The following is an 18119-nucleotide window of genomic DNA, read 5'->3' on the forward strand; positions in this document are numbered from 1 at the left end:
ACCCCGGATCCCTGCCTCCCGGATCTGCGCTACCAGGACATGGCCTCTTGAGGACCTCTGCCGCTTGGACGCCTTCAGCCTTCCAGAGCCAAGGACCCCGGGTCCCAGCCAGATAAACCCCTGTATTCCCATCCCTAGGGCCGAAGGAGCCCAGCTCTCCCAGATTTCGGGCTCCAGACACAATCTGGGAGAGCAGAAGAGCCTCCGCACCCAGCTTGGGGATCTCGTGTACTCTAGAAACCAAGGCGCGTGAATTCCCAACTCCGGGGAACTTTCCAAAGTTCCAGCCTCCAGGCTGTGTTACAAAACTTCTCGGTTCTAAGGAACGTCCGCGTCCCAGGAAGGAGTCCCAAGCGCGCCCAGCTTCCAGCGCTAAGGAACTCCGGGGCGTTCATCATGGTGGCCGATCCGCCTCGGGGAGACGCCAAGGGGTTCGCGGCGGCTGAGCCCACCGCGAACGGTGCCCCGACGTTGGTCCCCATAGAGGACCCGGGCGCGACGCGAGGCGGATGCTGCCGTTCCCAGGACCGGGTGCGCCGCTGCCTTCGCGCCAACCTGCTGGTGCTGCTGACAGTGGTGGCCGTGGTGGCTGGAGTGGCGCTGGGTCTGGGGGTTTCGGGGGCCGGCGGCTCTCAAGCTCTGGGCCCCGAGCGCCTGGCGGCCTTCGCCTTCCCGGGCGAGCTGCTGCTGCGCCTGCTAAAGATGATCATCCTGCCGTTGGTGGTGTGCAGCCTGATCGGCGGCGCCGCCAGCCTGGACTCGAGCGCGCTCGGCCGCCTGGGCGCCTGGGCCCTGCTCTTTTTCCTGGTCACCACGCTGCTGGCGTCCGCGCTCGGCGTGGGCTTGGCGCTGGCCTTGCGGCCGGGCGCCGCCTTCGCCGCCATCAACGCCTCGGTCGGGACCGAGGGCGCTGTAGAAGAGGCCCCCAGCAAGGAAGTCCTCGATTCGTTCCTGGATCTCGTGAGGTCAGACCCCGCCCGCCCGATGGAGTCCGGGTTGGGCGGGAGGGGGAGGAAGGGGGGTGCCCGGCTATGTGGGGAGGGAACGCATGTTAGGGATGGCGGGATTGGCCACGTGAACAGGAGAGGGCATCCCGGGGGGCCTGGAGGAAGACAGGACCGGATGGTGTGGGGTGGTGATGGTGGGTGGCCTCTGGAGGGTCAGGTTACAGCGGGAGAGGACAGACCCCCGGGAAGGAGGCTTCTGATGTGGGCGCCTGGAGACCTAAGCGGGGACCCTACAGGAAGGTTGATAGGCAAGGACGTCTTAGAGAGGGAAAACCGAGTAATGCTTGGGGACTGTGTGGGGAGGGAGGGGACATAAAAGGGTCTGGCGGAGGGACTTGGAAGGGGGTTTGGGGCTGCTAAGGGCCTCAGGATGGGGCTTCTGGATCAGGATTTGAGTCCAGAGTCAGAGGGCTTGTAACCCCTGGGTAAGGAGTCCATGGGAGACCCTGAGGAGATGTGAATGACCTCCAACCCCAGGGCTCCCCACACTACGTGTCACCCGGACATAACCAGGCTCTTTTCTCAGCCTCCCTTCCCCCCCTAGTTCAACTGGGCCCTGGCAGCTTCTCTTTTATGTGTTCCTGCTAAACCCTGCCACCTCTGAGGACTTTCCATTCCATTTCCTCCTGTCTGGGAATCCCGTCTGGGCTCTCTCCACCTGTCCCACCCCCAAACCTCCACGGGGTTGCTCAGAAAGGGGCCAGTTAGAAAGCCAGCCGACTCTTTGCCTTCTGATCTCTGCTCCGCACCCAAGAACAGCTCTCCCTATTTTGAGGAGGGCAGACCCCTGGGTTGCCTTTGGGACCTGCTGATTCAGGGTCTCCAGGCTGGTTGGGGGACTTCCTGGAAGTGACAGGAGGAAATGATGAGTCACGGAACTGGGTTCTCCCAGCCGCTTGGGAGATCCGTGTTGGGGTGAGAGATGTGGGGGCAGGCTTGATGTCTAGAAGTTGTAGTGGGCGGGTGCCTCCTGGCTGGGGGAGATTAGCGGAGTCCTGACCCAGCCCTGCCTGGCCTGGGTGGGTACAGGCCTTCTAGCCAATGGGCACGCCCACTCGGGGGCTGTTGATGTGTCCACGCTGCTGCTCCTGTGTGTCAAAATAGAAGGAACTGGCAGTCGGCCAACTCCGGAGACTTTGCTAGAACATCTCAGAGCCACACGGCTTTATAGCCAATTGGCACACAGCTGGACACAGGTGCTCAGCCACAGCTGCGGCCTCTCACACTGACACATGGCCTTATACCAGTTGTCACACGTGTCCTCACGCACACAGAGGAACTAGCCTCCCTCGACACAGTCGCTCACGGATGCCACTGACCTCTCCAATACATTGAGCGTTGCCAGACATCGGTGCTCGAGAGCCCTATGCACCAACACCGTCCCACAGATATGACCACTAACCTGCACCCCCCAACCCGATCCCAACACTTGAGAAACATCATTGGTGAGGGAGGACGCCAGAATGGGGGGGGCGTGGCTAGAACTACACAGCCAGCTGCCTGGGTTCCTAGCCAAGGCAGGTTTCTTTCCCTTTCTGTGCCTTGGTTCCCTCCTCTATAAAATGTGGGTCAGAAGGCTGTTGTGAGGATCCAATGAGTGGATTTAGGGGTGCCTGGGCGGCTCAGTCGGTGAAGTGTCTGACTCTTGATCTCAGCTCAGGTGTTGATCCCAGGGTCGTGAGTTCAAGCCCCGAGCTGGGCTCCATGGTGGGTGGGGAGCCTACTTATTTATTTTTTTAAAAAATATTTTAATTATTTATTTATTTGAGAGGGAGACAGAGTGAGAGAGAGAGAGAGCGCACAAGCGGGGTGAGGGGCAGAGGGAGAAGCAGACTACCTGCTGAGCAGGGAGCCCCATGCGAGACTCCATCTTGCAACTCTAGGATCATGACCATTCCAGAATCATGACCGGAGCTGAGCTGAAGGCAGATGTACTTAACTGACTGAGCCACACAGGTGGCCCACGGAGAGCCTACTTTAAAAAATAAAATAAATAAGTGAGTGAGTGGATTTATGTCAAGCATTGTAGGGACTACAGTAGACACATTTGCTGGAATTTTTGTTCCACTCTGAGACACAAGAGGCCGTTGTCTCACCCCCTGACATGCTCTAAACCCTAGTGCAAGCTGCTGCCCAGACAGACATTCACGACACACACAGCCATCCCTTGTCACTCTCTCTCACTAACCTCCTTCCCACACACCCAGATCTTCCCCATACCCTGTCACCCACTCAGCCCAGGCACCAAAGCCTGAGCCTTGAGGGAGGAAGTGGCTGACGCAAGATGCCCTGGGTATTAAGTTTGCTGCTTGGGGTGGAGCTGAGGCCCAGGGTGACCCTGCCCCAGCCTGCTCTGGGAAGCCAGCGTTCCTCACCTCCAGTCCACAGTCCCTCGGGGCTGGTTGAGGCTAGCAGGCCAGGCTTCGGGGGCCCTCGGAGGCCAGCTCAGACTTCCCACCCCCTGGACAAGCAGTCGGGCCAGGGCCCAGCTCTGCCTGACCACACCCAGCCTGAGGCATGGGTGGGGACCACAGCTGGGTGCCCATGGGGCCTCCAAGTTTCTTTGCTCCCAAGAGGCCAAGGCAGCCCCCCAGGCCCACCCCCCCACCCCCGCCTATGCTCCTCCCAGGGTATTTAATAACCTACCACCCTCCGTGTCTGTTTCTGCAGAAATATCTTCCCCTCCAACCTGGTGTCCGCAGCCTTCCGCTCAGTGAGTCCTTGGGGCTATGTCCTGAGGGGTGGGGGACAGGCGGGGAGGGACACAGCCAGCGGTAGCCCCTGGGTGCCTGCTTTCAGGTGGTTTCTGGAAAAGCACGCGCATTCACGAATTGTTGAATGTTCTTGGAGAGTTCGTGGGTGGCCTGTGAAACCCATCCATGCCCCTCATCGAGGAAGGAGATAATGGGTTCTGAGCCCCTTTGGGGTTCTAATTCTAGGTGTGTGATCCTGGGCAAGTGCCTTTTCCTCTCCTTGCCTCGGTTTCCACCTCTGGAAAATGGGCACATGGTAGGAACATGCCACCTCGGTGGGGTTGCATTGAGGGGGTGCTTAGGGCCCGCTTGGAGCACTGTTAGTGCCAGGATGGGGTGGGTTGGGGCCTCCTTGGCATTGATACTAACCTTGCCCACCCCTACCTGCAGTACAGTACCTCCTATGACACACGAAGCATCAACGGGACCAAGGTGAAGGTGAGAGAAGGGGACCCATCCCTCCACCCATTCGTGGGGTTTTTCTTTTTTGTTCCAACCCAGCCTTTGCTTGCCCACCACTGGCATCTTCCGACATTTGGTGGTATTTTCTTTATACTCTGCCACCGCTGCCCAATTTCTATTTTTTCTGGTTTCTCCATTTTTGCTCCTTTCTTCTCCCTCCCTGGTGCAGGCTTCTCTCTGTTCCCAACCCACCCTGGCCCCCTCTCTGGTCTGCCCCCTGGTTCCCCCTTCCCCCCTCCCCTCAGCCTGGCACAAAGTAGTCTTTCCCCAAAGCACAAACCTGACCTGTTTCCCTCCTACCCAGAGCCCCTTTCTGCTCCCTAGTACCCTCAGAAGAAAGTCCAGCCTCCTTGCCACAGTCCATGAGATGCTGCGAGCTCAGGCTTCTACCTAGCCACCCACCCAGCCTTGTGTTTTGACTCTGGCCGGCCTATTCCAGCCCCAGTGGCTTTCCTTCTGTTCTTTGAATGCCCATGGGGCTCTCATTTCCAGACTATTGCACATTGTTTCCCCTCTCCAGAATCTTCTACTATGTCTCTTTACCTGGTTAATCCTCCTGTTCTCCAGATCTCAGCCTCTTCCTCCATGAAGCCCTCCTTGATTCCCCTGCCACGCCACCTACCAAGCTGACATCCCCACTCAGTTCTGACACTCTCCTGGGTTTCCCCTCTTCTAGTCACTCTGGGTGGTCCCCGGTGACCTGGGAGGTCTCCTGGACCTGGACTGTGAGCCTTGGGAGGAAGGGACAAATGAGCTCCAAGAGCTGTTTCATCCACGGTGGGTCCCAGCAGGGCCATTAGTGACTGTGCAAGTTAACTGAGCATCCTCCTCTCCCAATTTGTTCCTTACCCCAAGGTGCCTGTTGGTACCGAGGTGGACAGTATGAACATCCTGGGCCTGGTGGTCTTTGCCATTGTCTTTGGTGTGGCCCTGCGGAAGCTGGGACCCGAGGGGGAGCTCCTCATCCGCTTCTTCAACTCCTTTAATGACGCCACCATGGTGCTGGTCTCCTGGATCATGTGGTAGGTGATGGCAGCGGGGCGGGGGGCGGGGGACGTGGGACGGGGCAGCCCTCCCACCTCTCTGCTCCGTGGAGCCAGACGGCCTGGATTCACATCCCAGTGTTGCCCATCCCCTGGTTGTGACTTTGGGCGAGTGACCTACCCTGCCTGTGCCTCAGTGTCTTCATTCTAAGATGAGGACAGTCCTGTATTCCCTGGGAACTGAGACTGACGCCAGCCGGGCTGTGGCCGTAGCTTAGTGAATGCATCTCTGCTGCAGAGATTTGAAGGGGATCCAATATCCGCGTTACCATGAAGAGGGAATGAGTAATAGGAGGTCTAGGTCAGGCTCTTATGAAGTGTTTTAAATGCCCAGTACCCCCTGAGCTACTCTTAGCTATGATCATTATCATTATGACTTCCCATCTGTGCGCCCTATCACAAGTGACTTACTGCATTCTGCCTCAGTTTCCCCATCTGGAAAATGGGACTGACAGTATCAGACACAAATGAGTGTAAACTTCTTGGGACAAAGCCTGACCTATAGCATGGCCACAATAAAGAGTATCAGCTAATATTTATCAAGAATGTCCTTGTTTAACTTCTGGGCACCTCCCACTGGCCGGAGCTTGGGCATTTGGCCAAACCTAGCTGTGCCAGATTTGGACATAACCTGTGGCCGCACTGGGCAATGGGGCCTTTCTTCTGTTAACCAAAGAGGGGAAAGGCTTTGGGCAACAACTAGCCACAGGGATCAAACTGGGAAGGTAGTCTTGGGGGAGGTCTCCTGGCTGGGAGGCACGAGCCCCTCTGGGACTGTCACTCCAGGAGAGGGTGATAATAGCTCCAGCAGAAGTTTATGGATCACTTACTCTATACAAAGAGCTTTCAAGGCACTTCCCATGGCACCCCATTTCCCCCAATATACCTATGAGGCCAGTAGCCTTAATGTACCTGTTTACAAACCTATTAGATTCTTTTTTTAAGATTTTAATTATTTGACAGAGAGAGACAGCTGGAGAGGGAACACAAGCAGACGGAGTGGGAGAGGGAGAAGCTGGCTTCCCACTGAGCAGGGAGCCTGACTCAGGGCTCAATCCCAGGACCCCAGGATCATGATCTGAGCCAAAGGCAAATGCTTAACCGACTGAGCCGCCTAGGTGCCCCTACCAACCTGTTAGATTTTAATTCAACTGTGGCCATGGAGGACTAAAATAGGAGCTTGTGCGGCATTGTGGTAAAGATTCCGTCGTGTTCCAGGGCTCAACCCAAGATAAATGCTTCGTGTCTGGGTGTTGTTACTAAGACACGAGCTACAGACTTTTTAATTTTCATGATGCGGTGAGAGAGATTGTATTGGTTTAAATCACCATAGGTACTGTAACCTACAAACACAGAAAATGTAAATGATTCACTTGGGGGGCCATGGGTCAAGTCCGAATCTGGTTAGTGATTCAACTCCAAGTGGCTTTAGAAACCCCCAGGCTTCTTTATCTCCCTGCTGTGCTATCTGCAAGGGGAAAGAGCTTCGAGGATGGCAGGCAAGGTGCCCAAACTTCGGCACACGCTGCTCTAGGTGTTTCCTGCCCACAAGGGAGGCTGTGGTCAGGCTGTGTACTGAGCCCAAAGCCTGGTGCTTCCATGGACACATGGTCAGAGGCCGCAATCTGTCTCCTGGGTGCTTAGGTATGCCCCTGTGGGCATCTTGTTCCTGGTGGCTGGCAAGATCGTGGAGATGGAGGATGTGGGGATGCTGTTCGCCAGTCTCGGCAAATACATCCTGTGCTGTCTGCTGGGCCATGCCATCCACGGGCTCCTGGTGCTGCCCCTCATCTACTTCTTCTTCACCCGCAAAAACCCCTACCGCTTCCTGTGGGGCATCGTGACAGCGCTGGCCACTGCCTTCGGGACCTCTTCTAGGTATGGCCTCAGGGGAGACTCATGCAGGATTTCTAAGCTTAAGGGGCCTGTGGTAGGCATCAGCTGTCTGGAGACCCTTGAAAAAAATTTTTTTTAAAGATTTTATTTATTTATTTGACAGAGAGAGAGATCACAAGTAGGCAGAGAGGAGGCAGGCAGAGAGAGGGGGAAGCAGGCTCCCTGCTGAGCAGAGAACCCGATATGGGGCTCCATCCCAGGACCCTGAGATCATGATCTGAGCCGAAGGCATAGACTCAACCCACTGAGCCACCCAGGCGCCCCACCCTTGAAATTTTTTATTTGGAGACACTGGATCTGGGTGTAGGGGACATACTTTGTGAGTTTCTCGTAAGGTTCTGGATTTCCCCCCACCTTCCCTGTTAGTAAACCCCTGTCTTAGAGATTTCTTCTTTTTTCCTTCCTGAGAACCAGTCCTCCTCCACAAGACCTGGCCCTGGGGGGCGATGCGCTCCACCCTGGATCTAATCCCTTAGGACCCCTTTCCACTCCCTTCTAGGTGTTTTGTCCACCTGTGCCCTCAGAACCCTGCCTTCTCTCCCCAGCAGCCTTCCTGACAGAATAGCAATTCTTAGACAGGATCTGTTATTGGTGGAGCAGGGAGGGAGTGGGGGTCAGTGAGCTCCGAGGCATTTAGGTTTGAATTTTTGTGTGTATTTTGAAGGATAGCAGTCTGTACTCTCCCAGGGGGTCCAGGACTCCTATGCTTTGGAATCCTGGCACTCTGCAGGATCCCAGGCTCCTCTGGCTCTGGAAGAGTAGAGCATGGAAGGCTGGGGAGGACAGGGTAGGGGTGGGTGGGTGGGTGGCCTAGGCTGGTGGGCGGAGCCTGCAGTGCGCTGATTGGCCCATGGGGCGGTAGACTGGGTGGGGCTTCGGCAGGGGGTGGGGCACATGCTGACCGCAGCTCCTCCCCTCAGCTCCGCCACACTGCCACTGATGATGAAGTGCGTGGAGGAGAGGAACGGCGTGGCCAAGCACATCAGTCGCTTCATCCTCCCCATCGGTGCCACGGTCAACATGGATGGTGCGGCGCTCTTCCAGTGTGTGGCCGCGGTGTTCATTGCACAGCTGAACCAGCGATCCCTGGACTTTGTGAAGATCATCACTATCCTGTGAGTGTGGGGTGGCTGCGGCCGGAACCTCCCGCCCATCTGACCCTTCCCCCGAGAACCGACACGGACTGGAGGGAGCCAGCTCCTCAGGCTTCCTGGGGCCCCCATACCTGACCTCCGCTTTCTTCCCCCAGAGTCACTGCCACGGCGTCCAGCGTGGGTGCTGCGGGCATTCCTGCCGGGGGTGTCCTCACTTTGGCCATCATCCTGGAGGCGGTCAACCTGCCTGTCCAGGACATCTCCTTGATCCTGGCTGTGGACTGGCTAGTGTAAGTGTGGGTTTGGGGCTTCAGGTTACCTAAAATGCCCTATATCTGTAAGAATGGAATTTCATTCAGCAGTGAAACTGAATGAAGCATCCACAAATTTGTACATGCTAGCATGTGGGAGCCTTGAAAATCTCAGGCTAAGTGAAAGAAGGGAGAATACAAAGGACCACATAGTGAATAATTTTTTAAAAAAAGATTTTAAAGATTTTATTTCTTTTAGATTTTTTTTAAAGATTTTATTTAAAGATTTTATTTATTGGGGCACCTGGGTGGCTCAGTGGATTAAGCTGCTGCCTTCGGCTCAGGTCATGATCTCGGTCCTGGAATCAAGACCTGCATGGGGCTCTCTCTGCTCATCGGGGAGCCTGCTTCCTCCTCTCTCTCTGCCTGACTCTCTGCCTACTTGTGATCTCTCTCTCTGTCAAATAAATAAATAAAATCTTAAAAAAAAAAGAGAGATTTTATTTATTTATTTGTAAGAGAGGGAGAGAGAGCATGTGAGAGCACAGGCAGGCAGAATGGCAGGCAGAGGCAGAGACAGAAGCAGGCTCCCCGCTGAGCAGGGAGCACGATGTGGGACTTGATTCCAGGACCTCGGGATCATGACCTGAGCAGAAGGCAGCGGCTTAACCGACAGAGCCAACCAGGCGTCTGTGATTCCATTTCAATGCAATGGCCAGAATAAGCACTTCTATAGACCATAGATCAGCAGTTGCAGGGGGCTGGGAGATAAGTGCTTGGTGGGTGTGGGGGTGTCCTTTTAGAGCAATGAAAATGTCCCGGAATTAAATAGCATCGATGGTTGTACAATATACTGAATATACTGAAAACTACTGGGTTGTGTACTTTTTTATTTTTAAGAGAGAGAGAGAGAGAGCATGTGCATGGGTGAGGGAGGGGGCAAAGAGGGGCAGAGGGAGAGAGAGAATCCTAAGTAGGCTCCATGCCAGGTGTGGAGCCTGATGCAGGGCTCGATCTCATAATCCTAAGATCATGACCCGAGCCAAAATCAGGAGTCAGACTCTTGACCAACTGAACCATCCAGGTTCCCCTGAATTGTATACTTTTGAAAGGTGAGTTTGGGGATGCTTGGGTGGCTCAGTCAGTTAAGTGCCTGCCTTCACCTCCGGTCATGATCTTGGGGTCCTGGGATTAAGTCCCTGCTTGGTGGGAGGTCTGATTCTCCCTCTCCCTCTCCCCCTCCCCCACCGCTGATTCTCAAATTATTTTTTAAAAAGGGTGAGTTTTATGGTATATGAATTATAGCTCAATTTTCTAAAATAGGATGTACACACACACACAAAGTATAAAGAGGAAGTGAAAAGAGATATCTAAGATTATAAGTAGAAAGGCCTCAGTGAGAAAGTAGTCTATCAGGGGGAAGAGGAGAGGTGGATGGGTCTTCTGAGGCCCCAAGAGAAGGAAGGGGATGGAGCACCTGGGTGGCTCAGTGGGTTAAGCTTCTGCCTTTGGCTCAGGTCATGATCTCAGGGTCCTGGGATCGAGCCCCACATCGGGCTCTCTGCTCAGCAGGGAGCCTGCTTCCCACCCCCCCCCCTGCCTGCTTATGATCTCTGTCTGTCAAATAAATAAATAAAATCTTTAAAAAAAGAGAGAGAGAGAAGGAAGCGGTGACTTTTTGAAGTTCCAGGAGGAGCAAATTGTGTGATTTTTTTTTTAAAGATTTTATTTATTTGACAGAGGTCATAAGTAGGCAGAGAGGCAGACAGATAGAGAGGAAGGGTAGTAGGCTCCCCGCTGAGCAGAGAGCCCGATGTGGGGCTCAATCCCAAGACTCTGGGATCATGACCTGAGCTGAAGGCAGAGGCTTTAACCCACTGAGCCACGCAGGCGCCCCCGTGTGCTTTTTTTGGAAGAAGAATCATCTGGGCTCCTGGGAGGATGGAGGGAGGAGATCTTTGGCGTTCTGAGACAGAGAAAGTGTGGGAATACCTTGGGATTCCATGGGGGAGAAGAGAGGTAGGGGGCTGCTAGGACTCTGGATGAAAAGGTCTTTGAGGTTCTAGGAGGAAGGGATAATTTGGGTCCTGAGAAGATGGAGGGATGACCTGGGTCTAGGAGGAGAGCAGGGTTCCACAATGGAGGGTGCCATGGGGACTCTAGGCTTTGGGGGGAAAAGCAGGGTGGTTGGGCCCTACCCTCGGCTCTCCCATTCACTTCCCTGTCACTCCTGCCCCTTCAGAGACCGGTCCTGTACCGTCCTCAACGTGGAAGGCGATGCCTTTGGGGCGGGACTCCTCCAAAATTACGTGGATCGCTCGGAGTTACGGAGCTCGGTGCCAGAGTTGATCCAAGTGAAGAGCGAGATGCCCCTGTCTCCACTGCCCGCCCCCATCGAGGAGGGGGACCCTCTCCTCAAACGCCGCTCTGGACCTGCTGGGGACGCGGACCCCTGCGAGAAGGAATCAGTTATGTAAGCCCCATAGGGGTGTTCCCTGCCGTGATGGGCGCGGCTCTGGACATTGGGATTATGAACTGGGGCTTTGGAGGCTCTGTCTGCACGTTGGGGGATCTTGGGGGCCCTAGGCGCTCCTTCCGCCCCCCGACCCGGCATCAGATCTGGGAGCCCTCAGTGCCGGGGTATATGTGTATGTGTGTGTTTCTTCCCAAAACTTCCCCAGTCCTCGATTCGTGTTCCCACCCATGGCTGGGAAACAAGTTGGAGAAATAGTGTAAATGTCTTCTGGGCTCCCCATCTCCAGGCACCGGTTGTCACGTGGACTTCTGCCCTCTTCGAGAGGATGAATGTTCAGTGGGTTACTGGCTATTTTGGTAGCTGTGTGTGTGTGTGTGTGTGTGTTTTGTGACTCTATGGTACATCCCACCCTGTCCCCAGGCCCTCTCTTCCCTCCACAGTAACAGAAACACTCCATGGGACCCTGCCGGGGAGGGGAGACCAAGGACAATGACTGCTGTCACTCCAAAGGGCCTTTTTGAGCAATAAAGTTGTCAAGCATTTCTCATCAGATGTTTGTTATCAAGTCAACATATGTGCATTTACCAACAGCTCAGGAGTTCCACTTAAACCAAAGAGAAAAAAACTGTCCCCCCAAAGTCCAGGACACAAATGTCTTCAGCCGCTCTCCCTGTAACTGCCAAAATTTTGAAATGTACCAGTTGATAGATCAGTACAATCGTTCTGTGATGGACAGCCACTCTTGGATGCATTCCACGGATAACATTTGGAGTGAAAGGAGCTGGAAACCGTTCATGCAACCTGGTTCCATTTCTGTGAGGGTCTGGAACAGGCTAAACCGGTCTATAGTGAGAGAAATCCAAATAGTGATGACCTATGAGGGTGACTTCGTGACTGGGAAGGGACCCAGGGAAACTTCACGATCTGGTAACCGTCCCATATCTTGAGACTGGCGTTGCTTACACAGACCTATACATTGGAAAAATTCCCCTGTGAACTTAAGATGTGTGCATTTTATTTTATTTTAAAGATTTTATTTATTTATTTGGGAGAGAGACAGTGAGAGCATGAGCGAGGAGAAGGTCAGAGGGAGAAGCAGACTCCCCATGGAGCTAGGAGCCCCATGCGGGACTCTATCCTGGGACTCCGGGATCATGACCTGAGCCGAAGGCAGTCGTCCAATCAACTGAGCCACCCAGGCGTCCCAAGATGTGTGCATTTTAGCCTGTGTAGACCCATCTTCCAGCTGAGAAGCTTCGGGCAACTCTTGGGAAGAAATTGATTTTCCAGTGTAACCAACAAAGGAATGCAGGTGTTCCTTGAGACTTGGAACTCTCACTATCCAAACAGTGCCAGTAGAGACATATCCCCTCCCTTCTTTTAAACCCTGAATTTGCCGTTCGAATAAAATTGCCACCGCCGCACAACTCTTTTTAAGTCCTATTTGAGTCCAGGATGTGGATGGTACCATTGGAGCCTCACAGGCTCTAACGATCCTTGTACCTCTGACCCGCTTGTACCTTGCTGAGACATGTTACACGTTACTGATCATTATCTTCCCCTTCCCAGGGCCCTACTAGGCTCCTGCCCAGGTGCCTGGAGGCACCACCAATCTGCGTCCAATTACAGATGGTATCTTGAGTATCTTTAGCATTTTTTGGGTTGTTGTTTATTTAGTTACATCTCATGATCGTTGCAGGGTGAAAGAAAAATATAATTCATATTTGATTTGGTGCAAAATCGTTGTGCATTGCATACAAACATAACCACTAATGAGTTCATTAAGTGTTGAATAATGAAGTAATTAGCATTTTCCATGCTTTCCATTATGCCAAAATCCTTGGGTGGTTATAAGAGTGTTTTAAGAGTTTTAATGGTATTTGGGGAAATTGGTTGGGGTTGTTGGAAGGAGCTGGGAGTGCATTATTGTCCCCACTTAAAATAGTTATTTATCTTCAGATTTTCCCTTTAATGCTTTTGGGGGAATGGATCAGATTTAGATTATGAAGGATGCCTGTTTAAAGAGATTCACGCACGTGTGTGTAATATAGTGCATTTCTTATATTTACGATATATGTACATACGAGGAATCCATAACTAGCCTAAGTTCCAATTTCCCCATTTTTCTATTCCATTTTCAAGATTTGCTCGGTACATGCCACTAACTTGCCTAAGATGCTGATCTGGGTCATTTAAAAAAGTCTGGAACCCTGGGTGGCTCAGTGGGTTAAAGCCTCTACCTTCGGCTCGGGTCGTAATCCCAGGAGCCTGGAATAGAGCCCCACATCGGGCTCTGTGTTCAGCGGGGAGCCTGCTTCCTCCTCTTTCTCTGCTGCCTCTCTGCCTACTTGTGATCTCTGTCAAAAAAAAAAAAAAAAGTCTGGAACCATTTCAAGCCTCCTGAGTGTGGACAGGGGCTCCCACACCTGGACCCCACTAGGATGGGCACTCCACGAGGCAGCCACCTCTGTCCTATCCACCACGGTCTGCCTAGAGCGCAGCATGGTGCCTGGTACATAGACACTCAATAAATATTTGCAGAGGGAGCCTGGGTGGCTCAGTGTCTGGCTCTGGTCATGATCCCGGAATCCTGGGATCGAGCCCTGCATGGCGGGGAGTCTGCTTCTCCCTCTGCCTCTGCTCCTTTCCCTGCTCATTCTCTCTCTCTCTCTCTCAAATAAATAAGATCTTTAAAAAATAAATATTTGCAGAATGGATGGATCGGGCTTCAGCTACAGAGCCGCCTGGCTAGAAGAGGCTGTCACCTGTTCGAGATCCTGTTTCTGCTGCCTGCCAGCTCTGTCGCCTAGTGTAAGCATGGCGGAGTCTCACCCTCTGGTGACAGTGGCTCTGTTATGCCTCACTCCAAGGTTACTGGCAAAGGTTACATAAGAACAGAAGGAAAAGCACCTGGAGGGACATCCTCTGGGACCCTGCTCCCACCTACCTCTCCCTTTCTCCGTGGCTCCACCCACCCCTGTCTTGGGGACACCCCTTTTGTTCCTTCGACGGAGCCTGGCTTGGGACAGAGTCCTCACGCTAGCCCTGCATTGGGTCTGGACTTTTCATTCTAGACTCAAAGTAACAGGAAGAGGGCCTCTCAAGCTCAGAGTAAGGACAGATTTGTCTTTCCCTCGCAACAATGTTTCTTGGCCTGTTGGATTCCCTCTCCCAATCCGCCTTTTTTTGGGTGGGGGCTCAACCTTATTAAGATATACTTCGCATACAATAAACCACATCCATTAAAGTAGGTATTTGGATAAAATTGACAGATGCATAGTTAGTGAAAACCACGCGATCAAGATACACGATACTGCCACCACCCCAGATAGCCTGGTTTTGTTCCTCCCTCCGCCCCTGGCCCAGGCAACCACTGATCAGCCCCCAGGCCCAGGCAACCTCTGATCAGCTTTGGGATCGCCAAGGATTCGTTTGTCTCGCCTAGAATTTCCCATTAGTGGAATCCTATAGCAGGTTGCTTTTTTGTGTCCTGATTCTCTTACTTAGCATAATACCTTTGAGATTTTGCTACGTTTGTGCACTTATCAGTTTATTCCTTTTTGTTTTTAATCATGGACGAGTACTCCACTCTCTGGGCGCAGCAGTTTGTGGCTCCATTTCCGTGGAATGGACACCAGGCGGGTTCTGGTTTGGGGCTATCATATAGATGGTGTGTGTGTACACGGGTGGGTTGTCTACCATCGATCTCCCATTGCTATGGAAATCTTTTTGTAATGCCCAGGGAGGACACACAAATATTTACTGCTTGGTTAAAGGGAGCAGTTCCTCCCAACAGCAGTGGGGGACATGAAAGTTCCTTTTTCCCTGATGGGGAGTTGGGGCAGGGGGAGAAGGTCAGGGAGTCCCCACAGAGAGGCATTCATGGCGATGACTGTTTACCAACAGACCAGTAATCTACAACGTAATATTGTCATGTTTTAACCACCATCATGGCCACACCAGCGCCTGTGTTGGCTTGAGTGTCAGCTCTGGGAAAATCCTCTTGGCTCTGCTAACGTGAAGGTCATGGATACTATGACCTACCTGCACGTGATTTGATGTTATTCATTTTTTAAAGTTTATTTATTTATTTAGTTTTTAGTAACCTCCACCTCCAAAGCAGGGCTTAAACTCCCGACTCTGAGATCAAGAGTCGCATGCTCTTCCGACTGAGCCAGCCGGGTGCCCCTGGGGCTTGGATAATTCTTAAGCAGGTTTTTCCAAGTGAGGCTAAAATTCAGTTAATGTGCACTAGTCTGAATGTGCTGGTTTTTACAATACCGAAAAGTTTCCGTTCTGGCTGGCTAATCATACAAGAGTCAATGAGCGAGCGCTGAAATTCAGTGATACGTATCCTAATATAAACTCATTAATTCAAGTTAATTGCTACATTAGGTTTCCCCTCATATTATTTACCTAGTTGAGAATAAAAATACTGAATATACAAAGCTGTCAGACAGGATTACAAGGGCTACAAAACTAGGGTTTTTGGGGAAGATTTTATTTATTTATTTGCAAGAAAGTGAGCGTGCATGAGAGGGGCTAAGTTCAGAGGGAGAAGCAGACTCCCTGCCAAGCAGGGAGCCCGATGCTGGACTCGATCCCCAGATTCCAGGATTGTGACCTGGGCCGAAGGCAGACGCTTAACCAACTGAGCCTCCCAGGTGCCCCAAGGTTACAAAAGTTTTTAGTGTACATTGTTGTTCATTCAGGAACAAGGAATAGAGGAGAAAACACCATAACACTATGGATGGTGCTAAGAGAAATTTTTTTTTTTTAAGAACTGTTTGGTTTTGTTTTTTAAAGATTTTTATTTATTTATTTTACAGACAGAGATCACAAGAGAAGCAGGCAGAGAGAGAGATGGGGAAGCAGGCTCCCTGGTAAGCAGACAGCCCGATGTGGGGCTCTATCCCAGGACCCCGAGATCACGACCTGAGCTGAAGGCAGAGGCTTTAACCCACCAAGCCACAGGCGCCCCAAGAGAAATTCTTGATCTGTTGAGACCTCAAGTGACCTAATGGTACTCAGTTTAATGGGAAGTTGCCAGAAGCACTTGATGTGGTTCTCTTATCAAATCACAGCTAGCCAGGGTTATTTTATATATTTTTTTATATAATAAATAAAGTAATTAAATAAATGAATATATATATATCAAGAAACTGCACCAACAATTTCTAAGTGTTTCTAAATAAAACAAAATCATTGCATGATTTAACAATGATCTGAGTTTCAGCTCATGTTCTTGGCAAACAATTGAAAGAAATATGTATATACAGATTGTTTCCATCCTTCAGAGAAGAAAAAAATATTTACACATTGTGATGCATATATTGTCATATATATTAATTTGTATCACCGTACCAGTTGCATAAGATTTTGAACATCGCACTCCCTTCAGGAATGTCCAAAGGGGCTTTCAAAACTGTATGTGACAAGGGCCAATGCTTTACCCTGTGGAGAGGTCCTGTCTATTATGACCTCTCCACCCCTGGGCTACGCTTCCCAAGAGTCAAAAGCATCACCCGATCACGCTGATAACCTAAATCATCCCCTTGTTTCCAGAATGCTCCGTGGAAACCCAACAGTCTCTGGGAACTCTCTGCAGGTTCAGTGGCTAAAAACAGAGGCTGTGATCTAAGAAGTCGGACTTTGGATGTCTGAGCCACGTTTGAGATGGGACCAGATTTGCATTGATCATCTTCCTCCCCCTCCCCCTCCTGGCTTCCCGCTTCTGCAATTTCGCCCATTCCCCACAGGCAAGTCCCTGCCTCCCTGGACTCCCCCAAGTCCAGGGAGGCAGGGACTTGCCTAAGATCACAAGTAAAGTTGGCCAGGAGCCACAAACAGTCTTGATTCCTGAGCCTTTACTACTCAAGTGGCTCACAGCATCCCTGTGGGGGGAACGTTCACCAACCGCATTTCCCAGGCATAGAGCAGAGGTTCGGAGAGGCAGAGTCATGGTGGCCTAAGCTCCCAGTGGGAGAAAGAGGCAGAGCTGGGTTTTGACCCCAGGCCTCTCCTGCCTCAGAGCCTGTGGTTCCAAACGGGACAAGTCATTAAGATGAGCCACATAAACAAAACCCTCTCTGCTTTTTAAAAATGGAATAATTTAAGCCTTATTACTAAAATACAGAACGATAGAAGTACCTGTATATAATTTATAAATAAGTATATTCGGGAAACTTGCTCAAATGGCATTTAATCTTGGGTGCATGAGCATAGGAGGAAGGCCACAATGGCTTCACCAGCTAAGGGGTGCGGACTCCCGGGGACCCCCCCTCTCATGTAGCATAACTAGAGAGGGGGCACAGCAGCCAAATTCAGTGTGCGCTCCAGCCTGACCGCCGGGGTTCAAGTCCCTGGTCTGTTGCTTTCTAAGCTGTCTGACCTTGGGCAAGTGACTCTGCCATTCTGGTCTCAGTGTGCTCACCTGTAAAATGGAAATAATAGCAGCTCTGGCCTCAGAGGGTTGAGGTGAGAGATGGAGCAGTCACTCCGCGTCCAGCACTGAGAAGGACGCCGGGCAAACCATATGAGCTGAGTAACTCGAGCTCTGATTGCTGTTCATCCCGCCGCGCAAGTGGGCTACCAGGTGCGGAGCGCTGAAACGACGAGGTAACACAGTTAATACAGAGTGGCTCTGGCATCCAGAGCTCGGTTACCCACTGCGGCAGCTCAGGGCTGAACCTGTTTCCTCCTCTGCAAGATGTGGTTAAGAGCAGCATGCAATTCACAGGGCGCTCGCAGGAGGCCAGGAGGTCACATTCTGGAAGAAGGGAGACAGTCATCCTGTCCCGCCAGGTAGAGGGGATTGGAGAGACCAAAAGGTTCAAGTTAGGGATGCTGGGGTAACGGGGAGGTCCGGGGCTTGACTGGGCCTTGGACCCCAGACTAGGACAGAGGCGCCCTCTCGCGGCGGAATCAGCCCCAGCAGCCAAGCGTCCTGCGGGCTCTTAGGAGCACGATGCTGCGAGGACACTCACTGAATCCTGGAGAAACTGGACACTCACCCAGCCCGCCTAATTAGGAAGTGGCAGAGCTGGGGTTATAATCACGGCAGTCTGGGCGCAGAACATACACATTTTCCTCTTTACAAAACTGTCCGTGCTCCAAATAAACCCAAGCTCTCGGAAA

The 18119-nt window shown here is 52.1% G+C and overlaps 1 protein-coding gene across 1 annotated transcript; it reads left to right on the top strand.

The window, feature by feature from the left end:
• Nucleotides 1-299: 299 nt before the first annotated feature.
• SLC1A5 (solute carrier family 1 member 5) lies at nucleotides 300-11532 on the top strand. The gene is made up of 8 exons (XM_044257046.1): nucleotides 300-965; nucleotides 3678-3720; nucleotides 4151-4198; nucleotides 5078-5244; nucleotides 6910-7143; nucleotides 8082-8276; nucleotides 8411-8545; nucleotides 10749-11532. Exons 1-8 carry the CDS (start codon nucleotides 397-399, stop codon nucleotides 10981-10983), a joined length of 1626 nt encoding a protein of 541 aa, XP_044112981.1. The 5' UTR covers nucleotides 300-396; the 3' UTR covers nucleotides 10984-11532.
• The last annotated feature ends 6587 nt before the right edge of the window (nucleotides 11533-18119 follow it).

Source organism: Neovison vison, chromosome 7 (assembly GCF_020171115.1).
Source record: "Neovison vison isolate M4711 chromosome 7, ASM_NN_V1, whole genome shotgun sequence".
NCBI lineage: Eukaryota > Metazoa > Chordata > Mammalia > Carnivora > Mustelidae > Neogale > Neogale vison.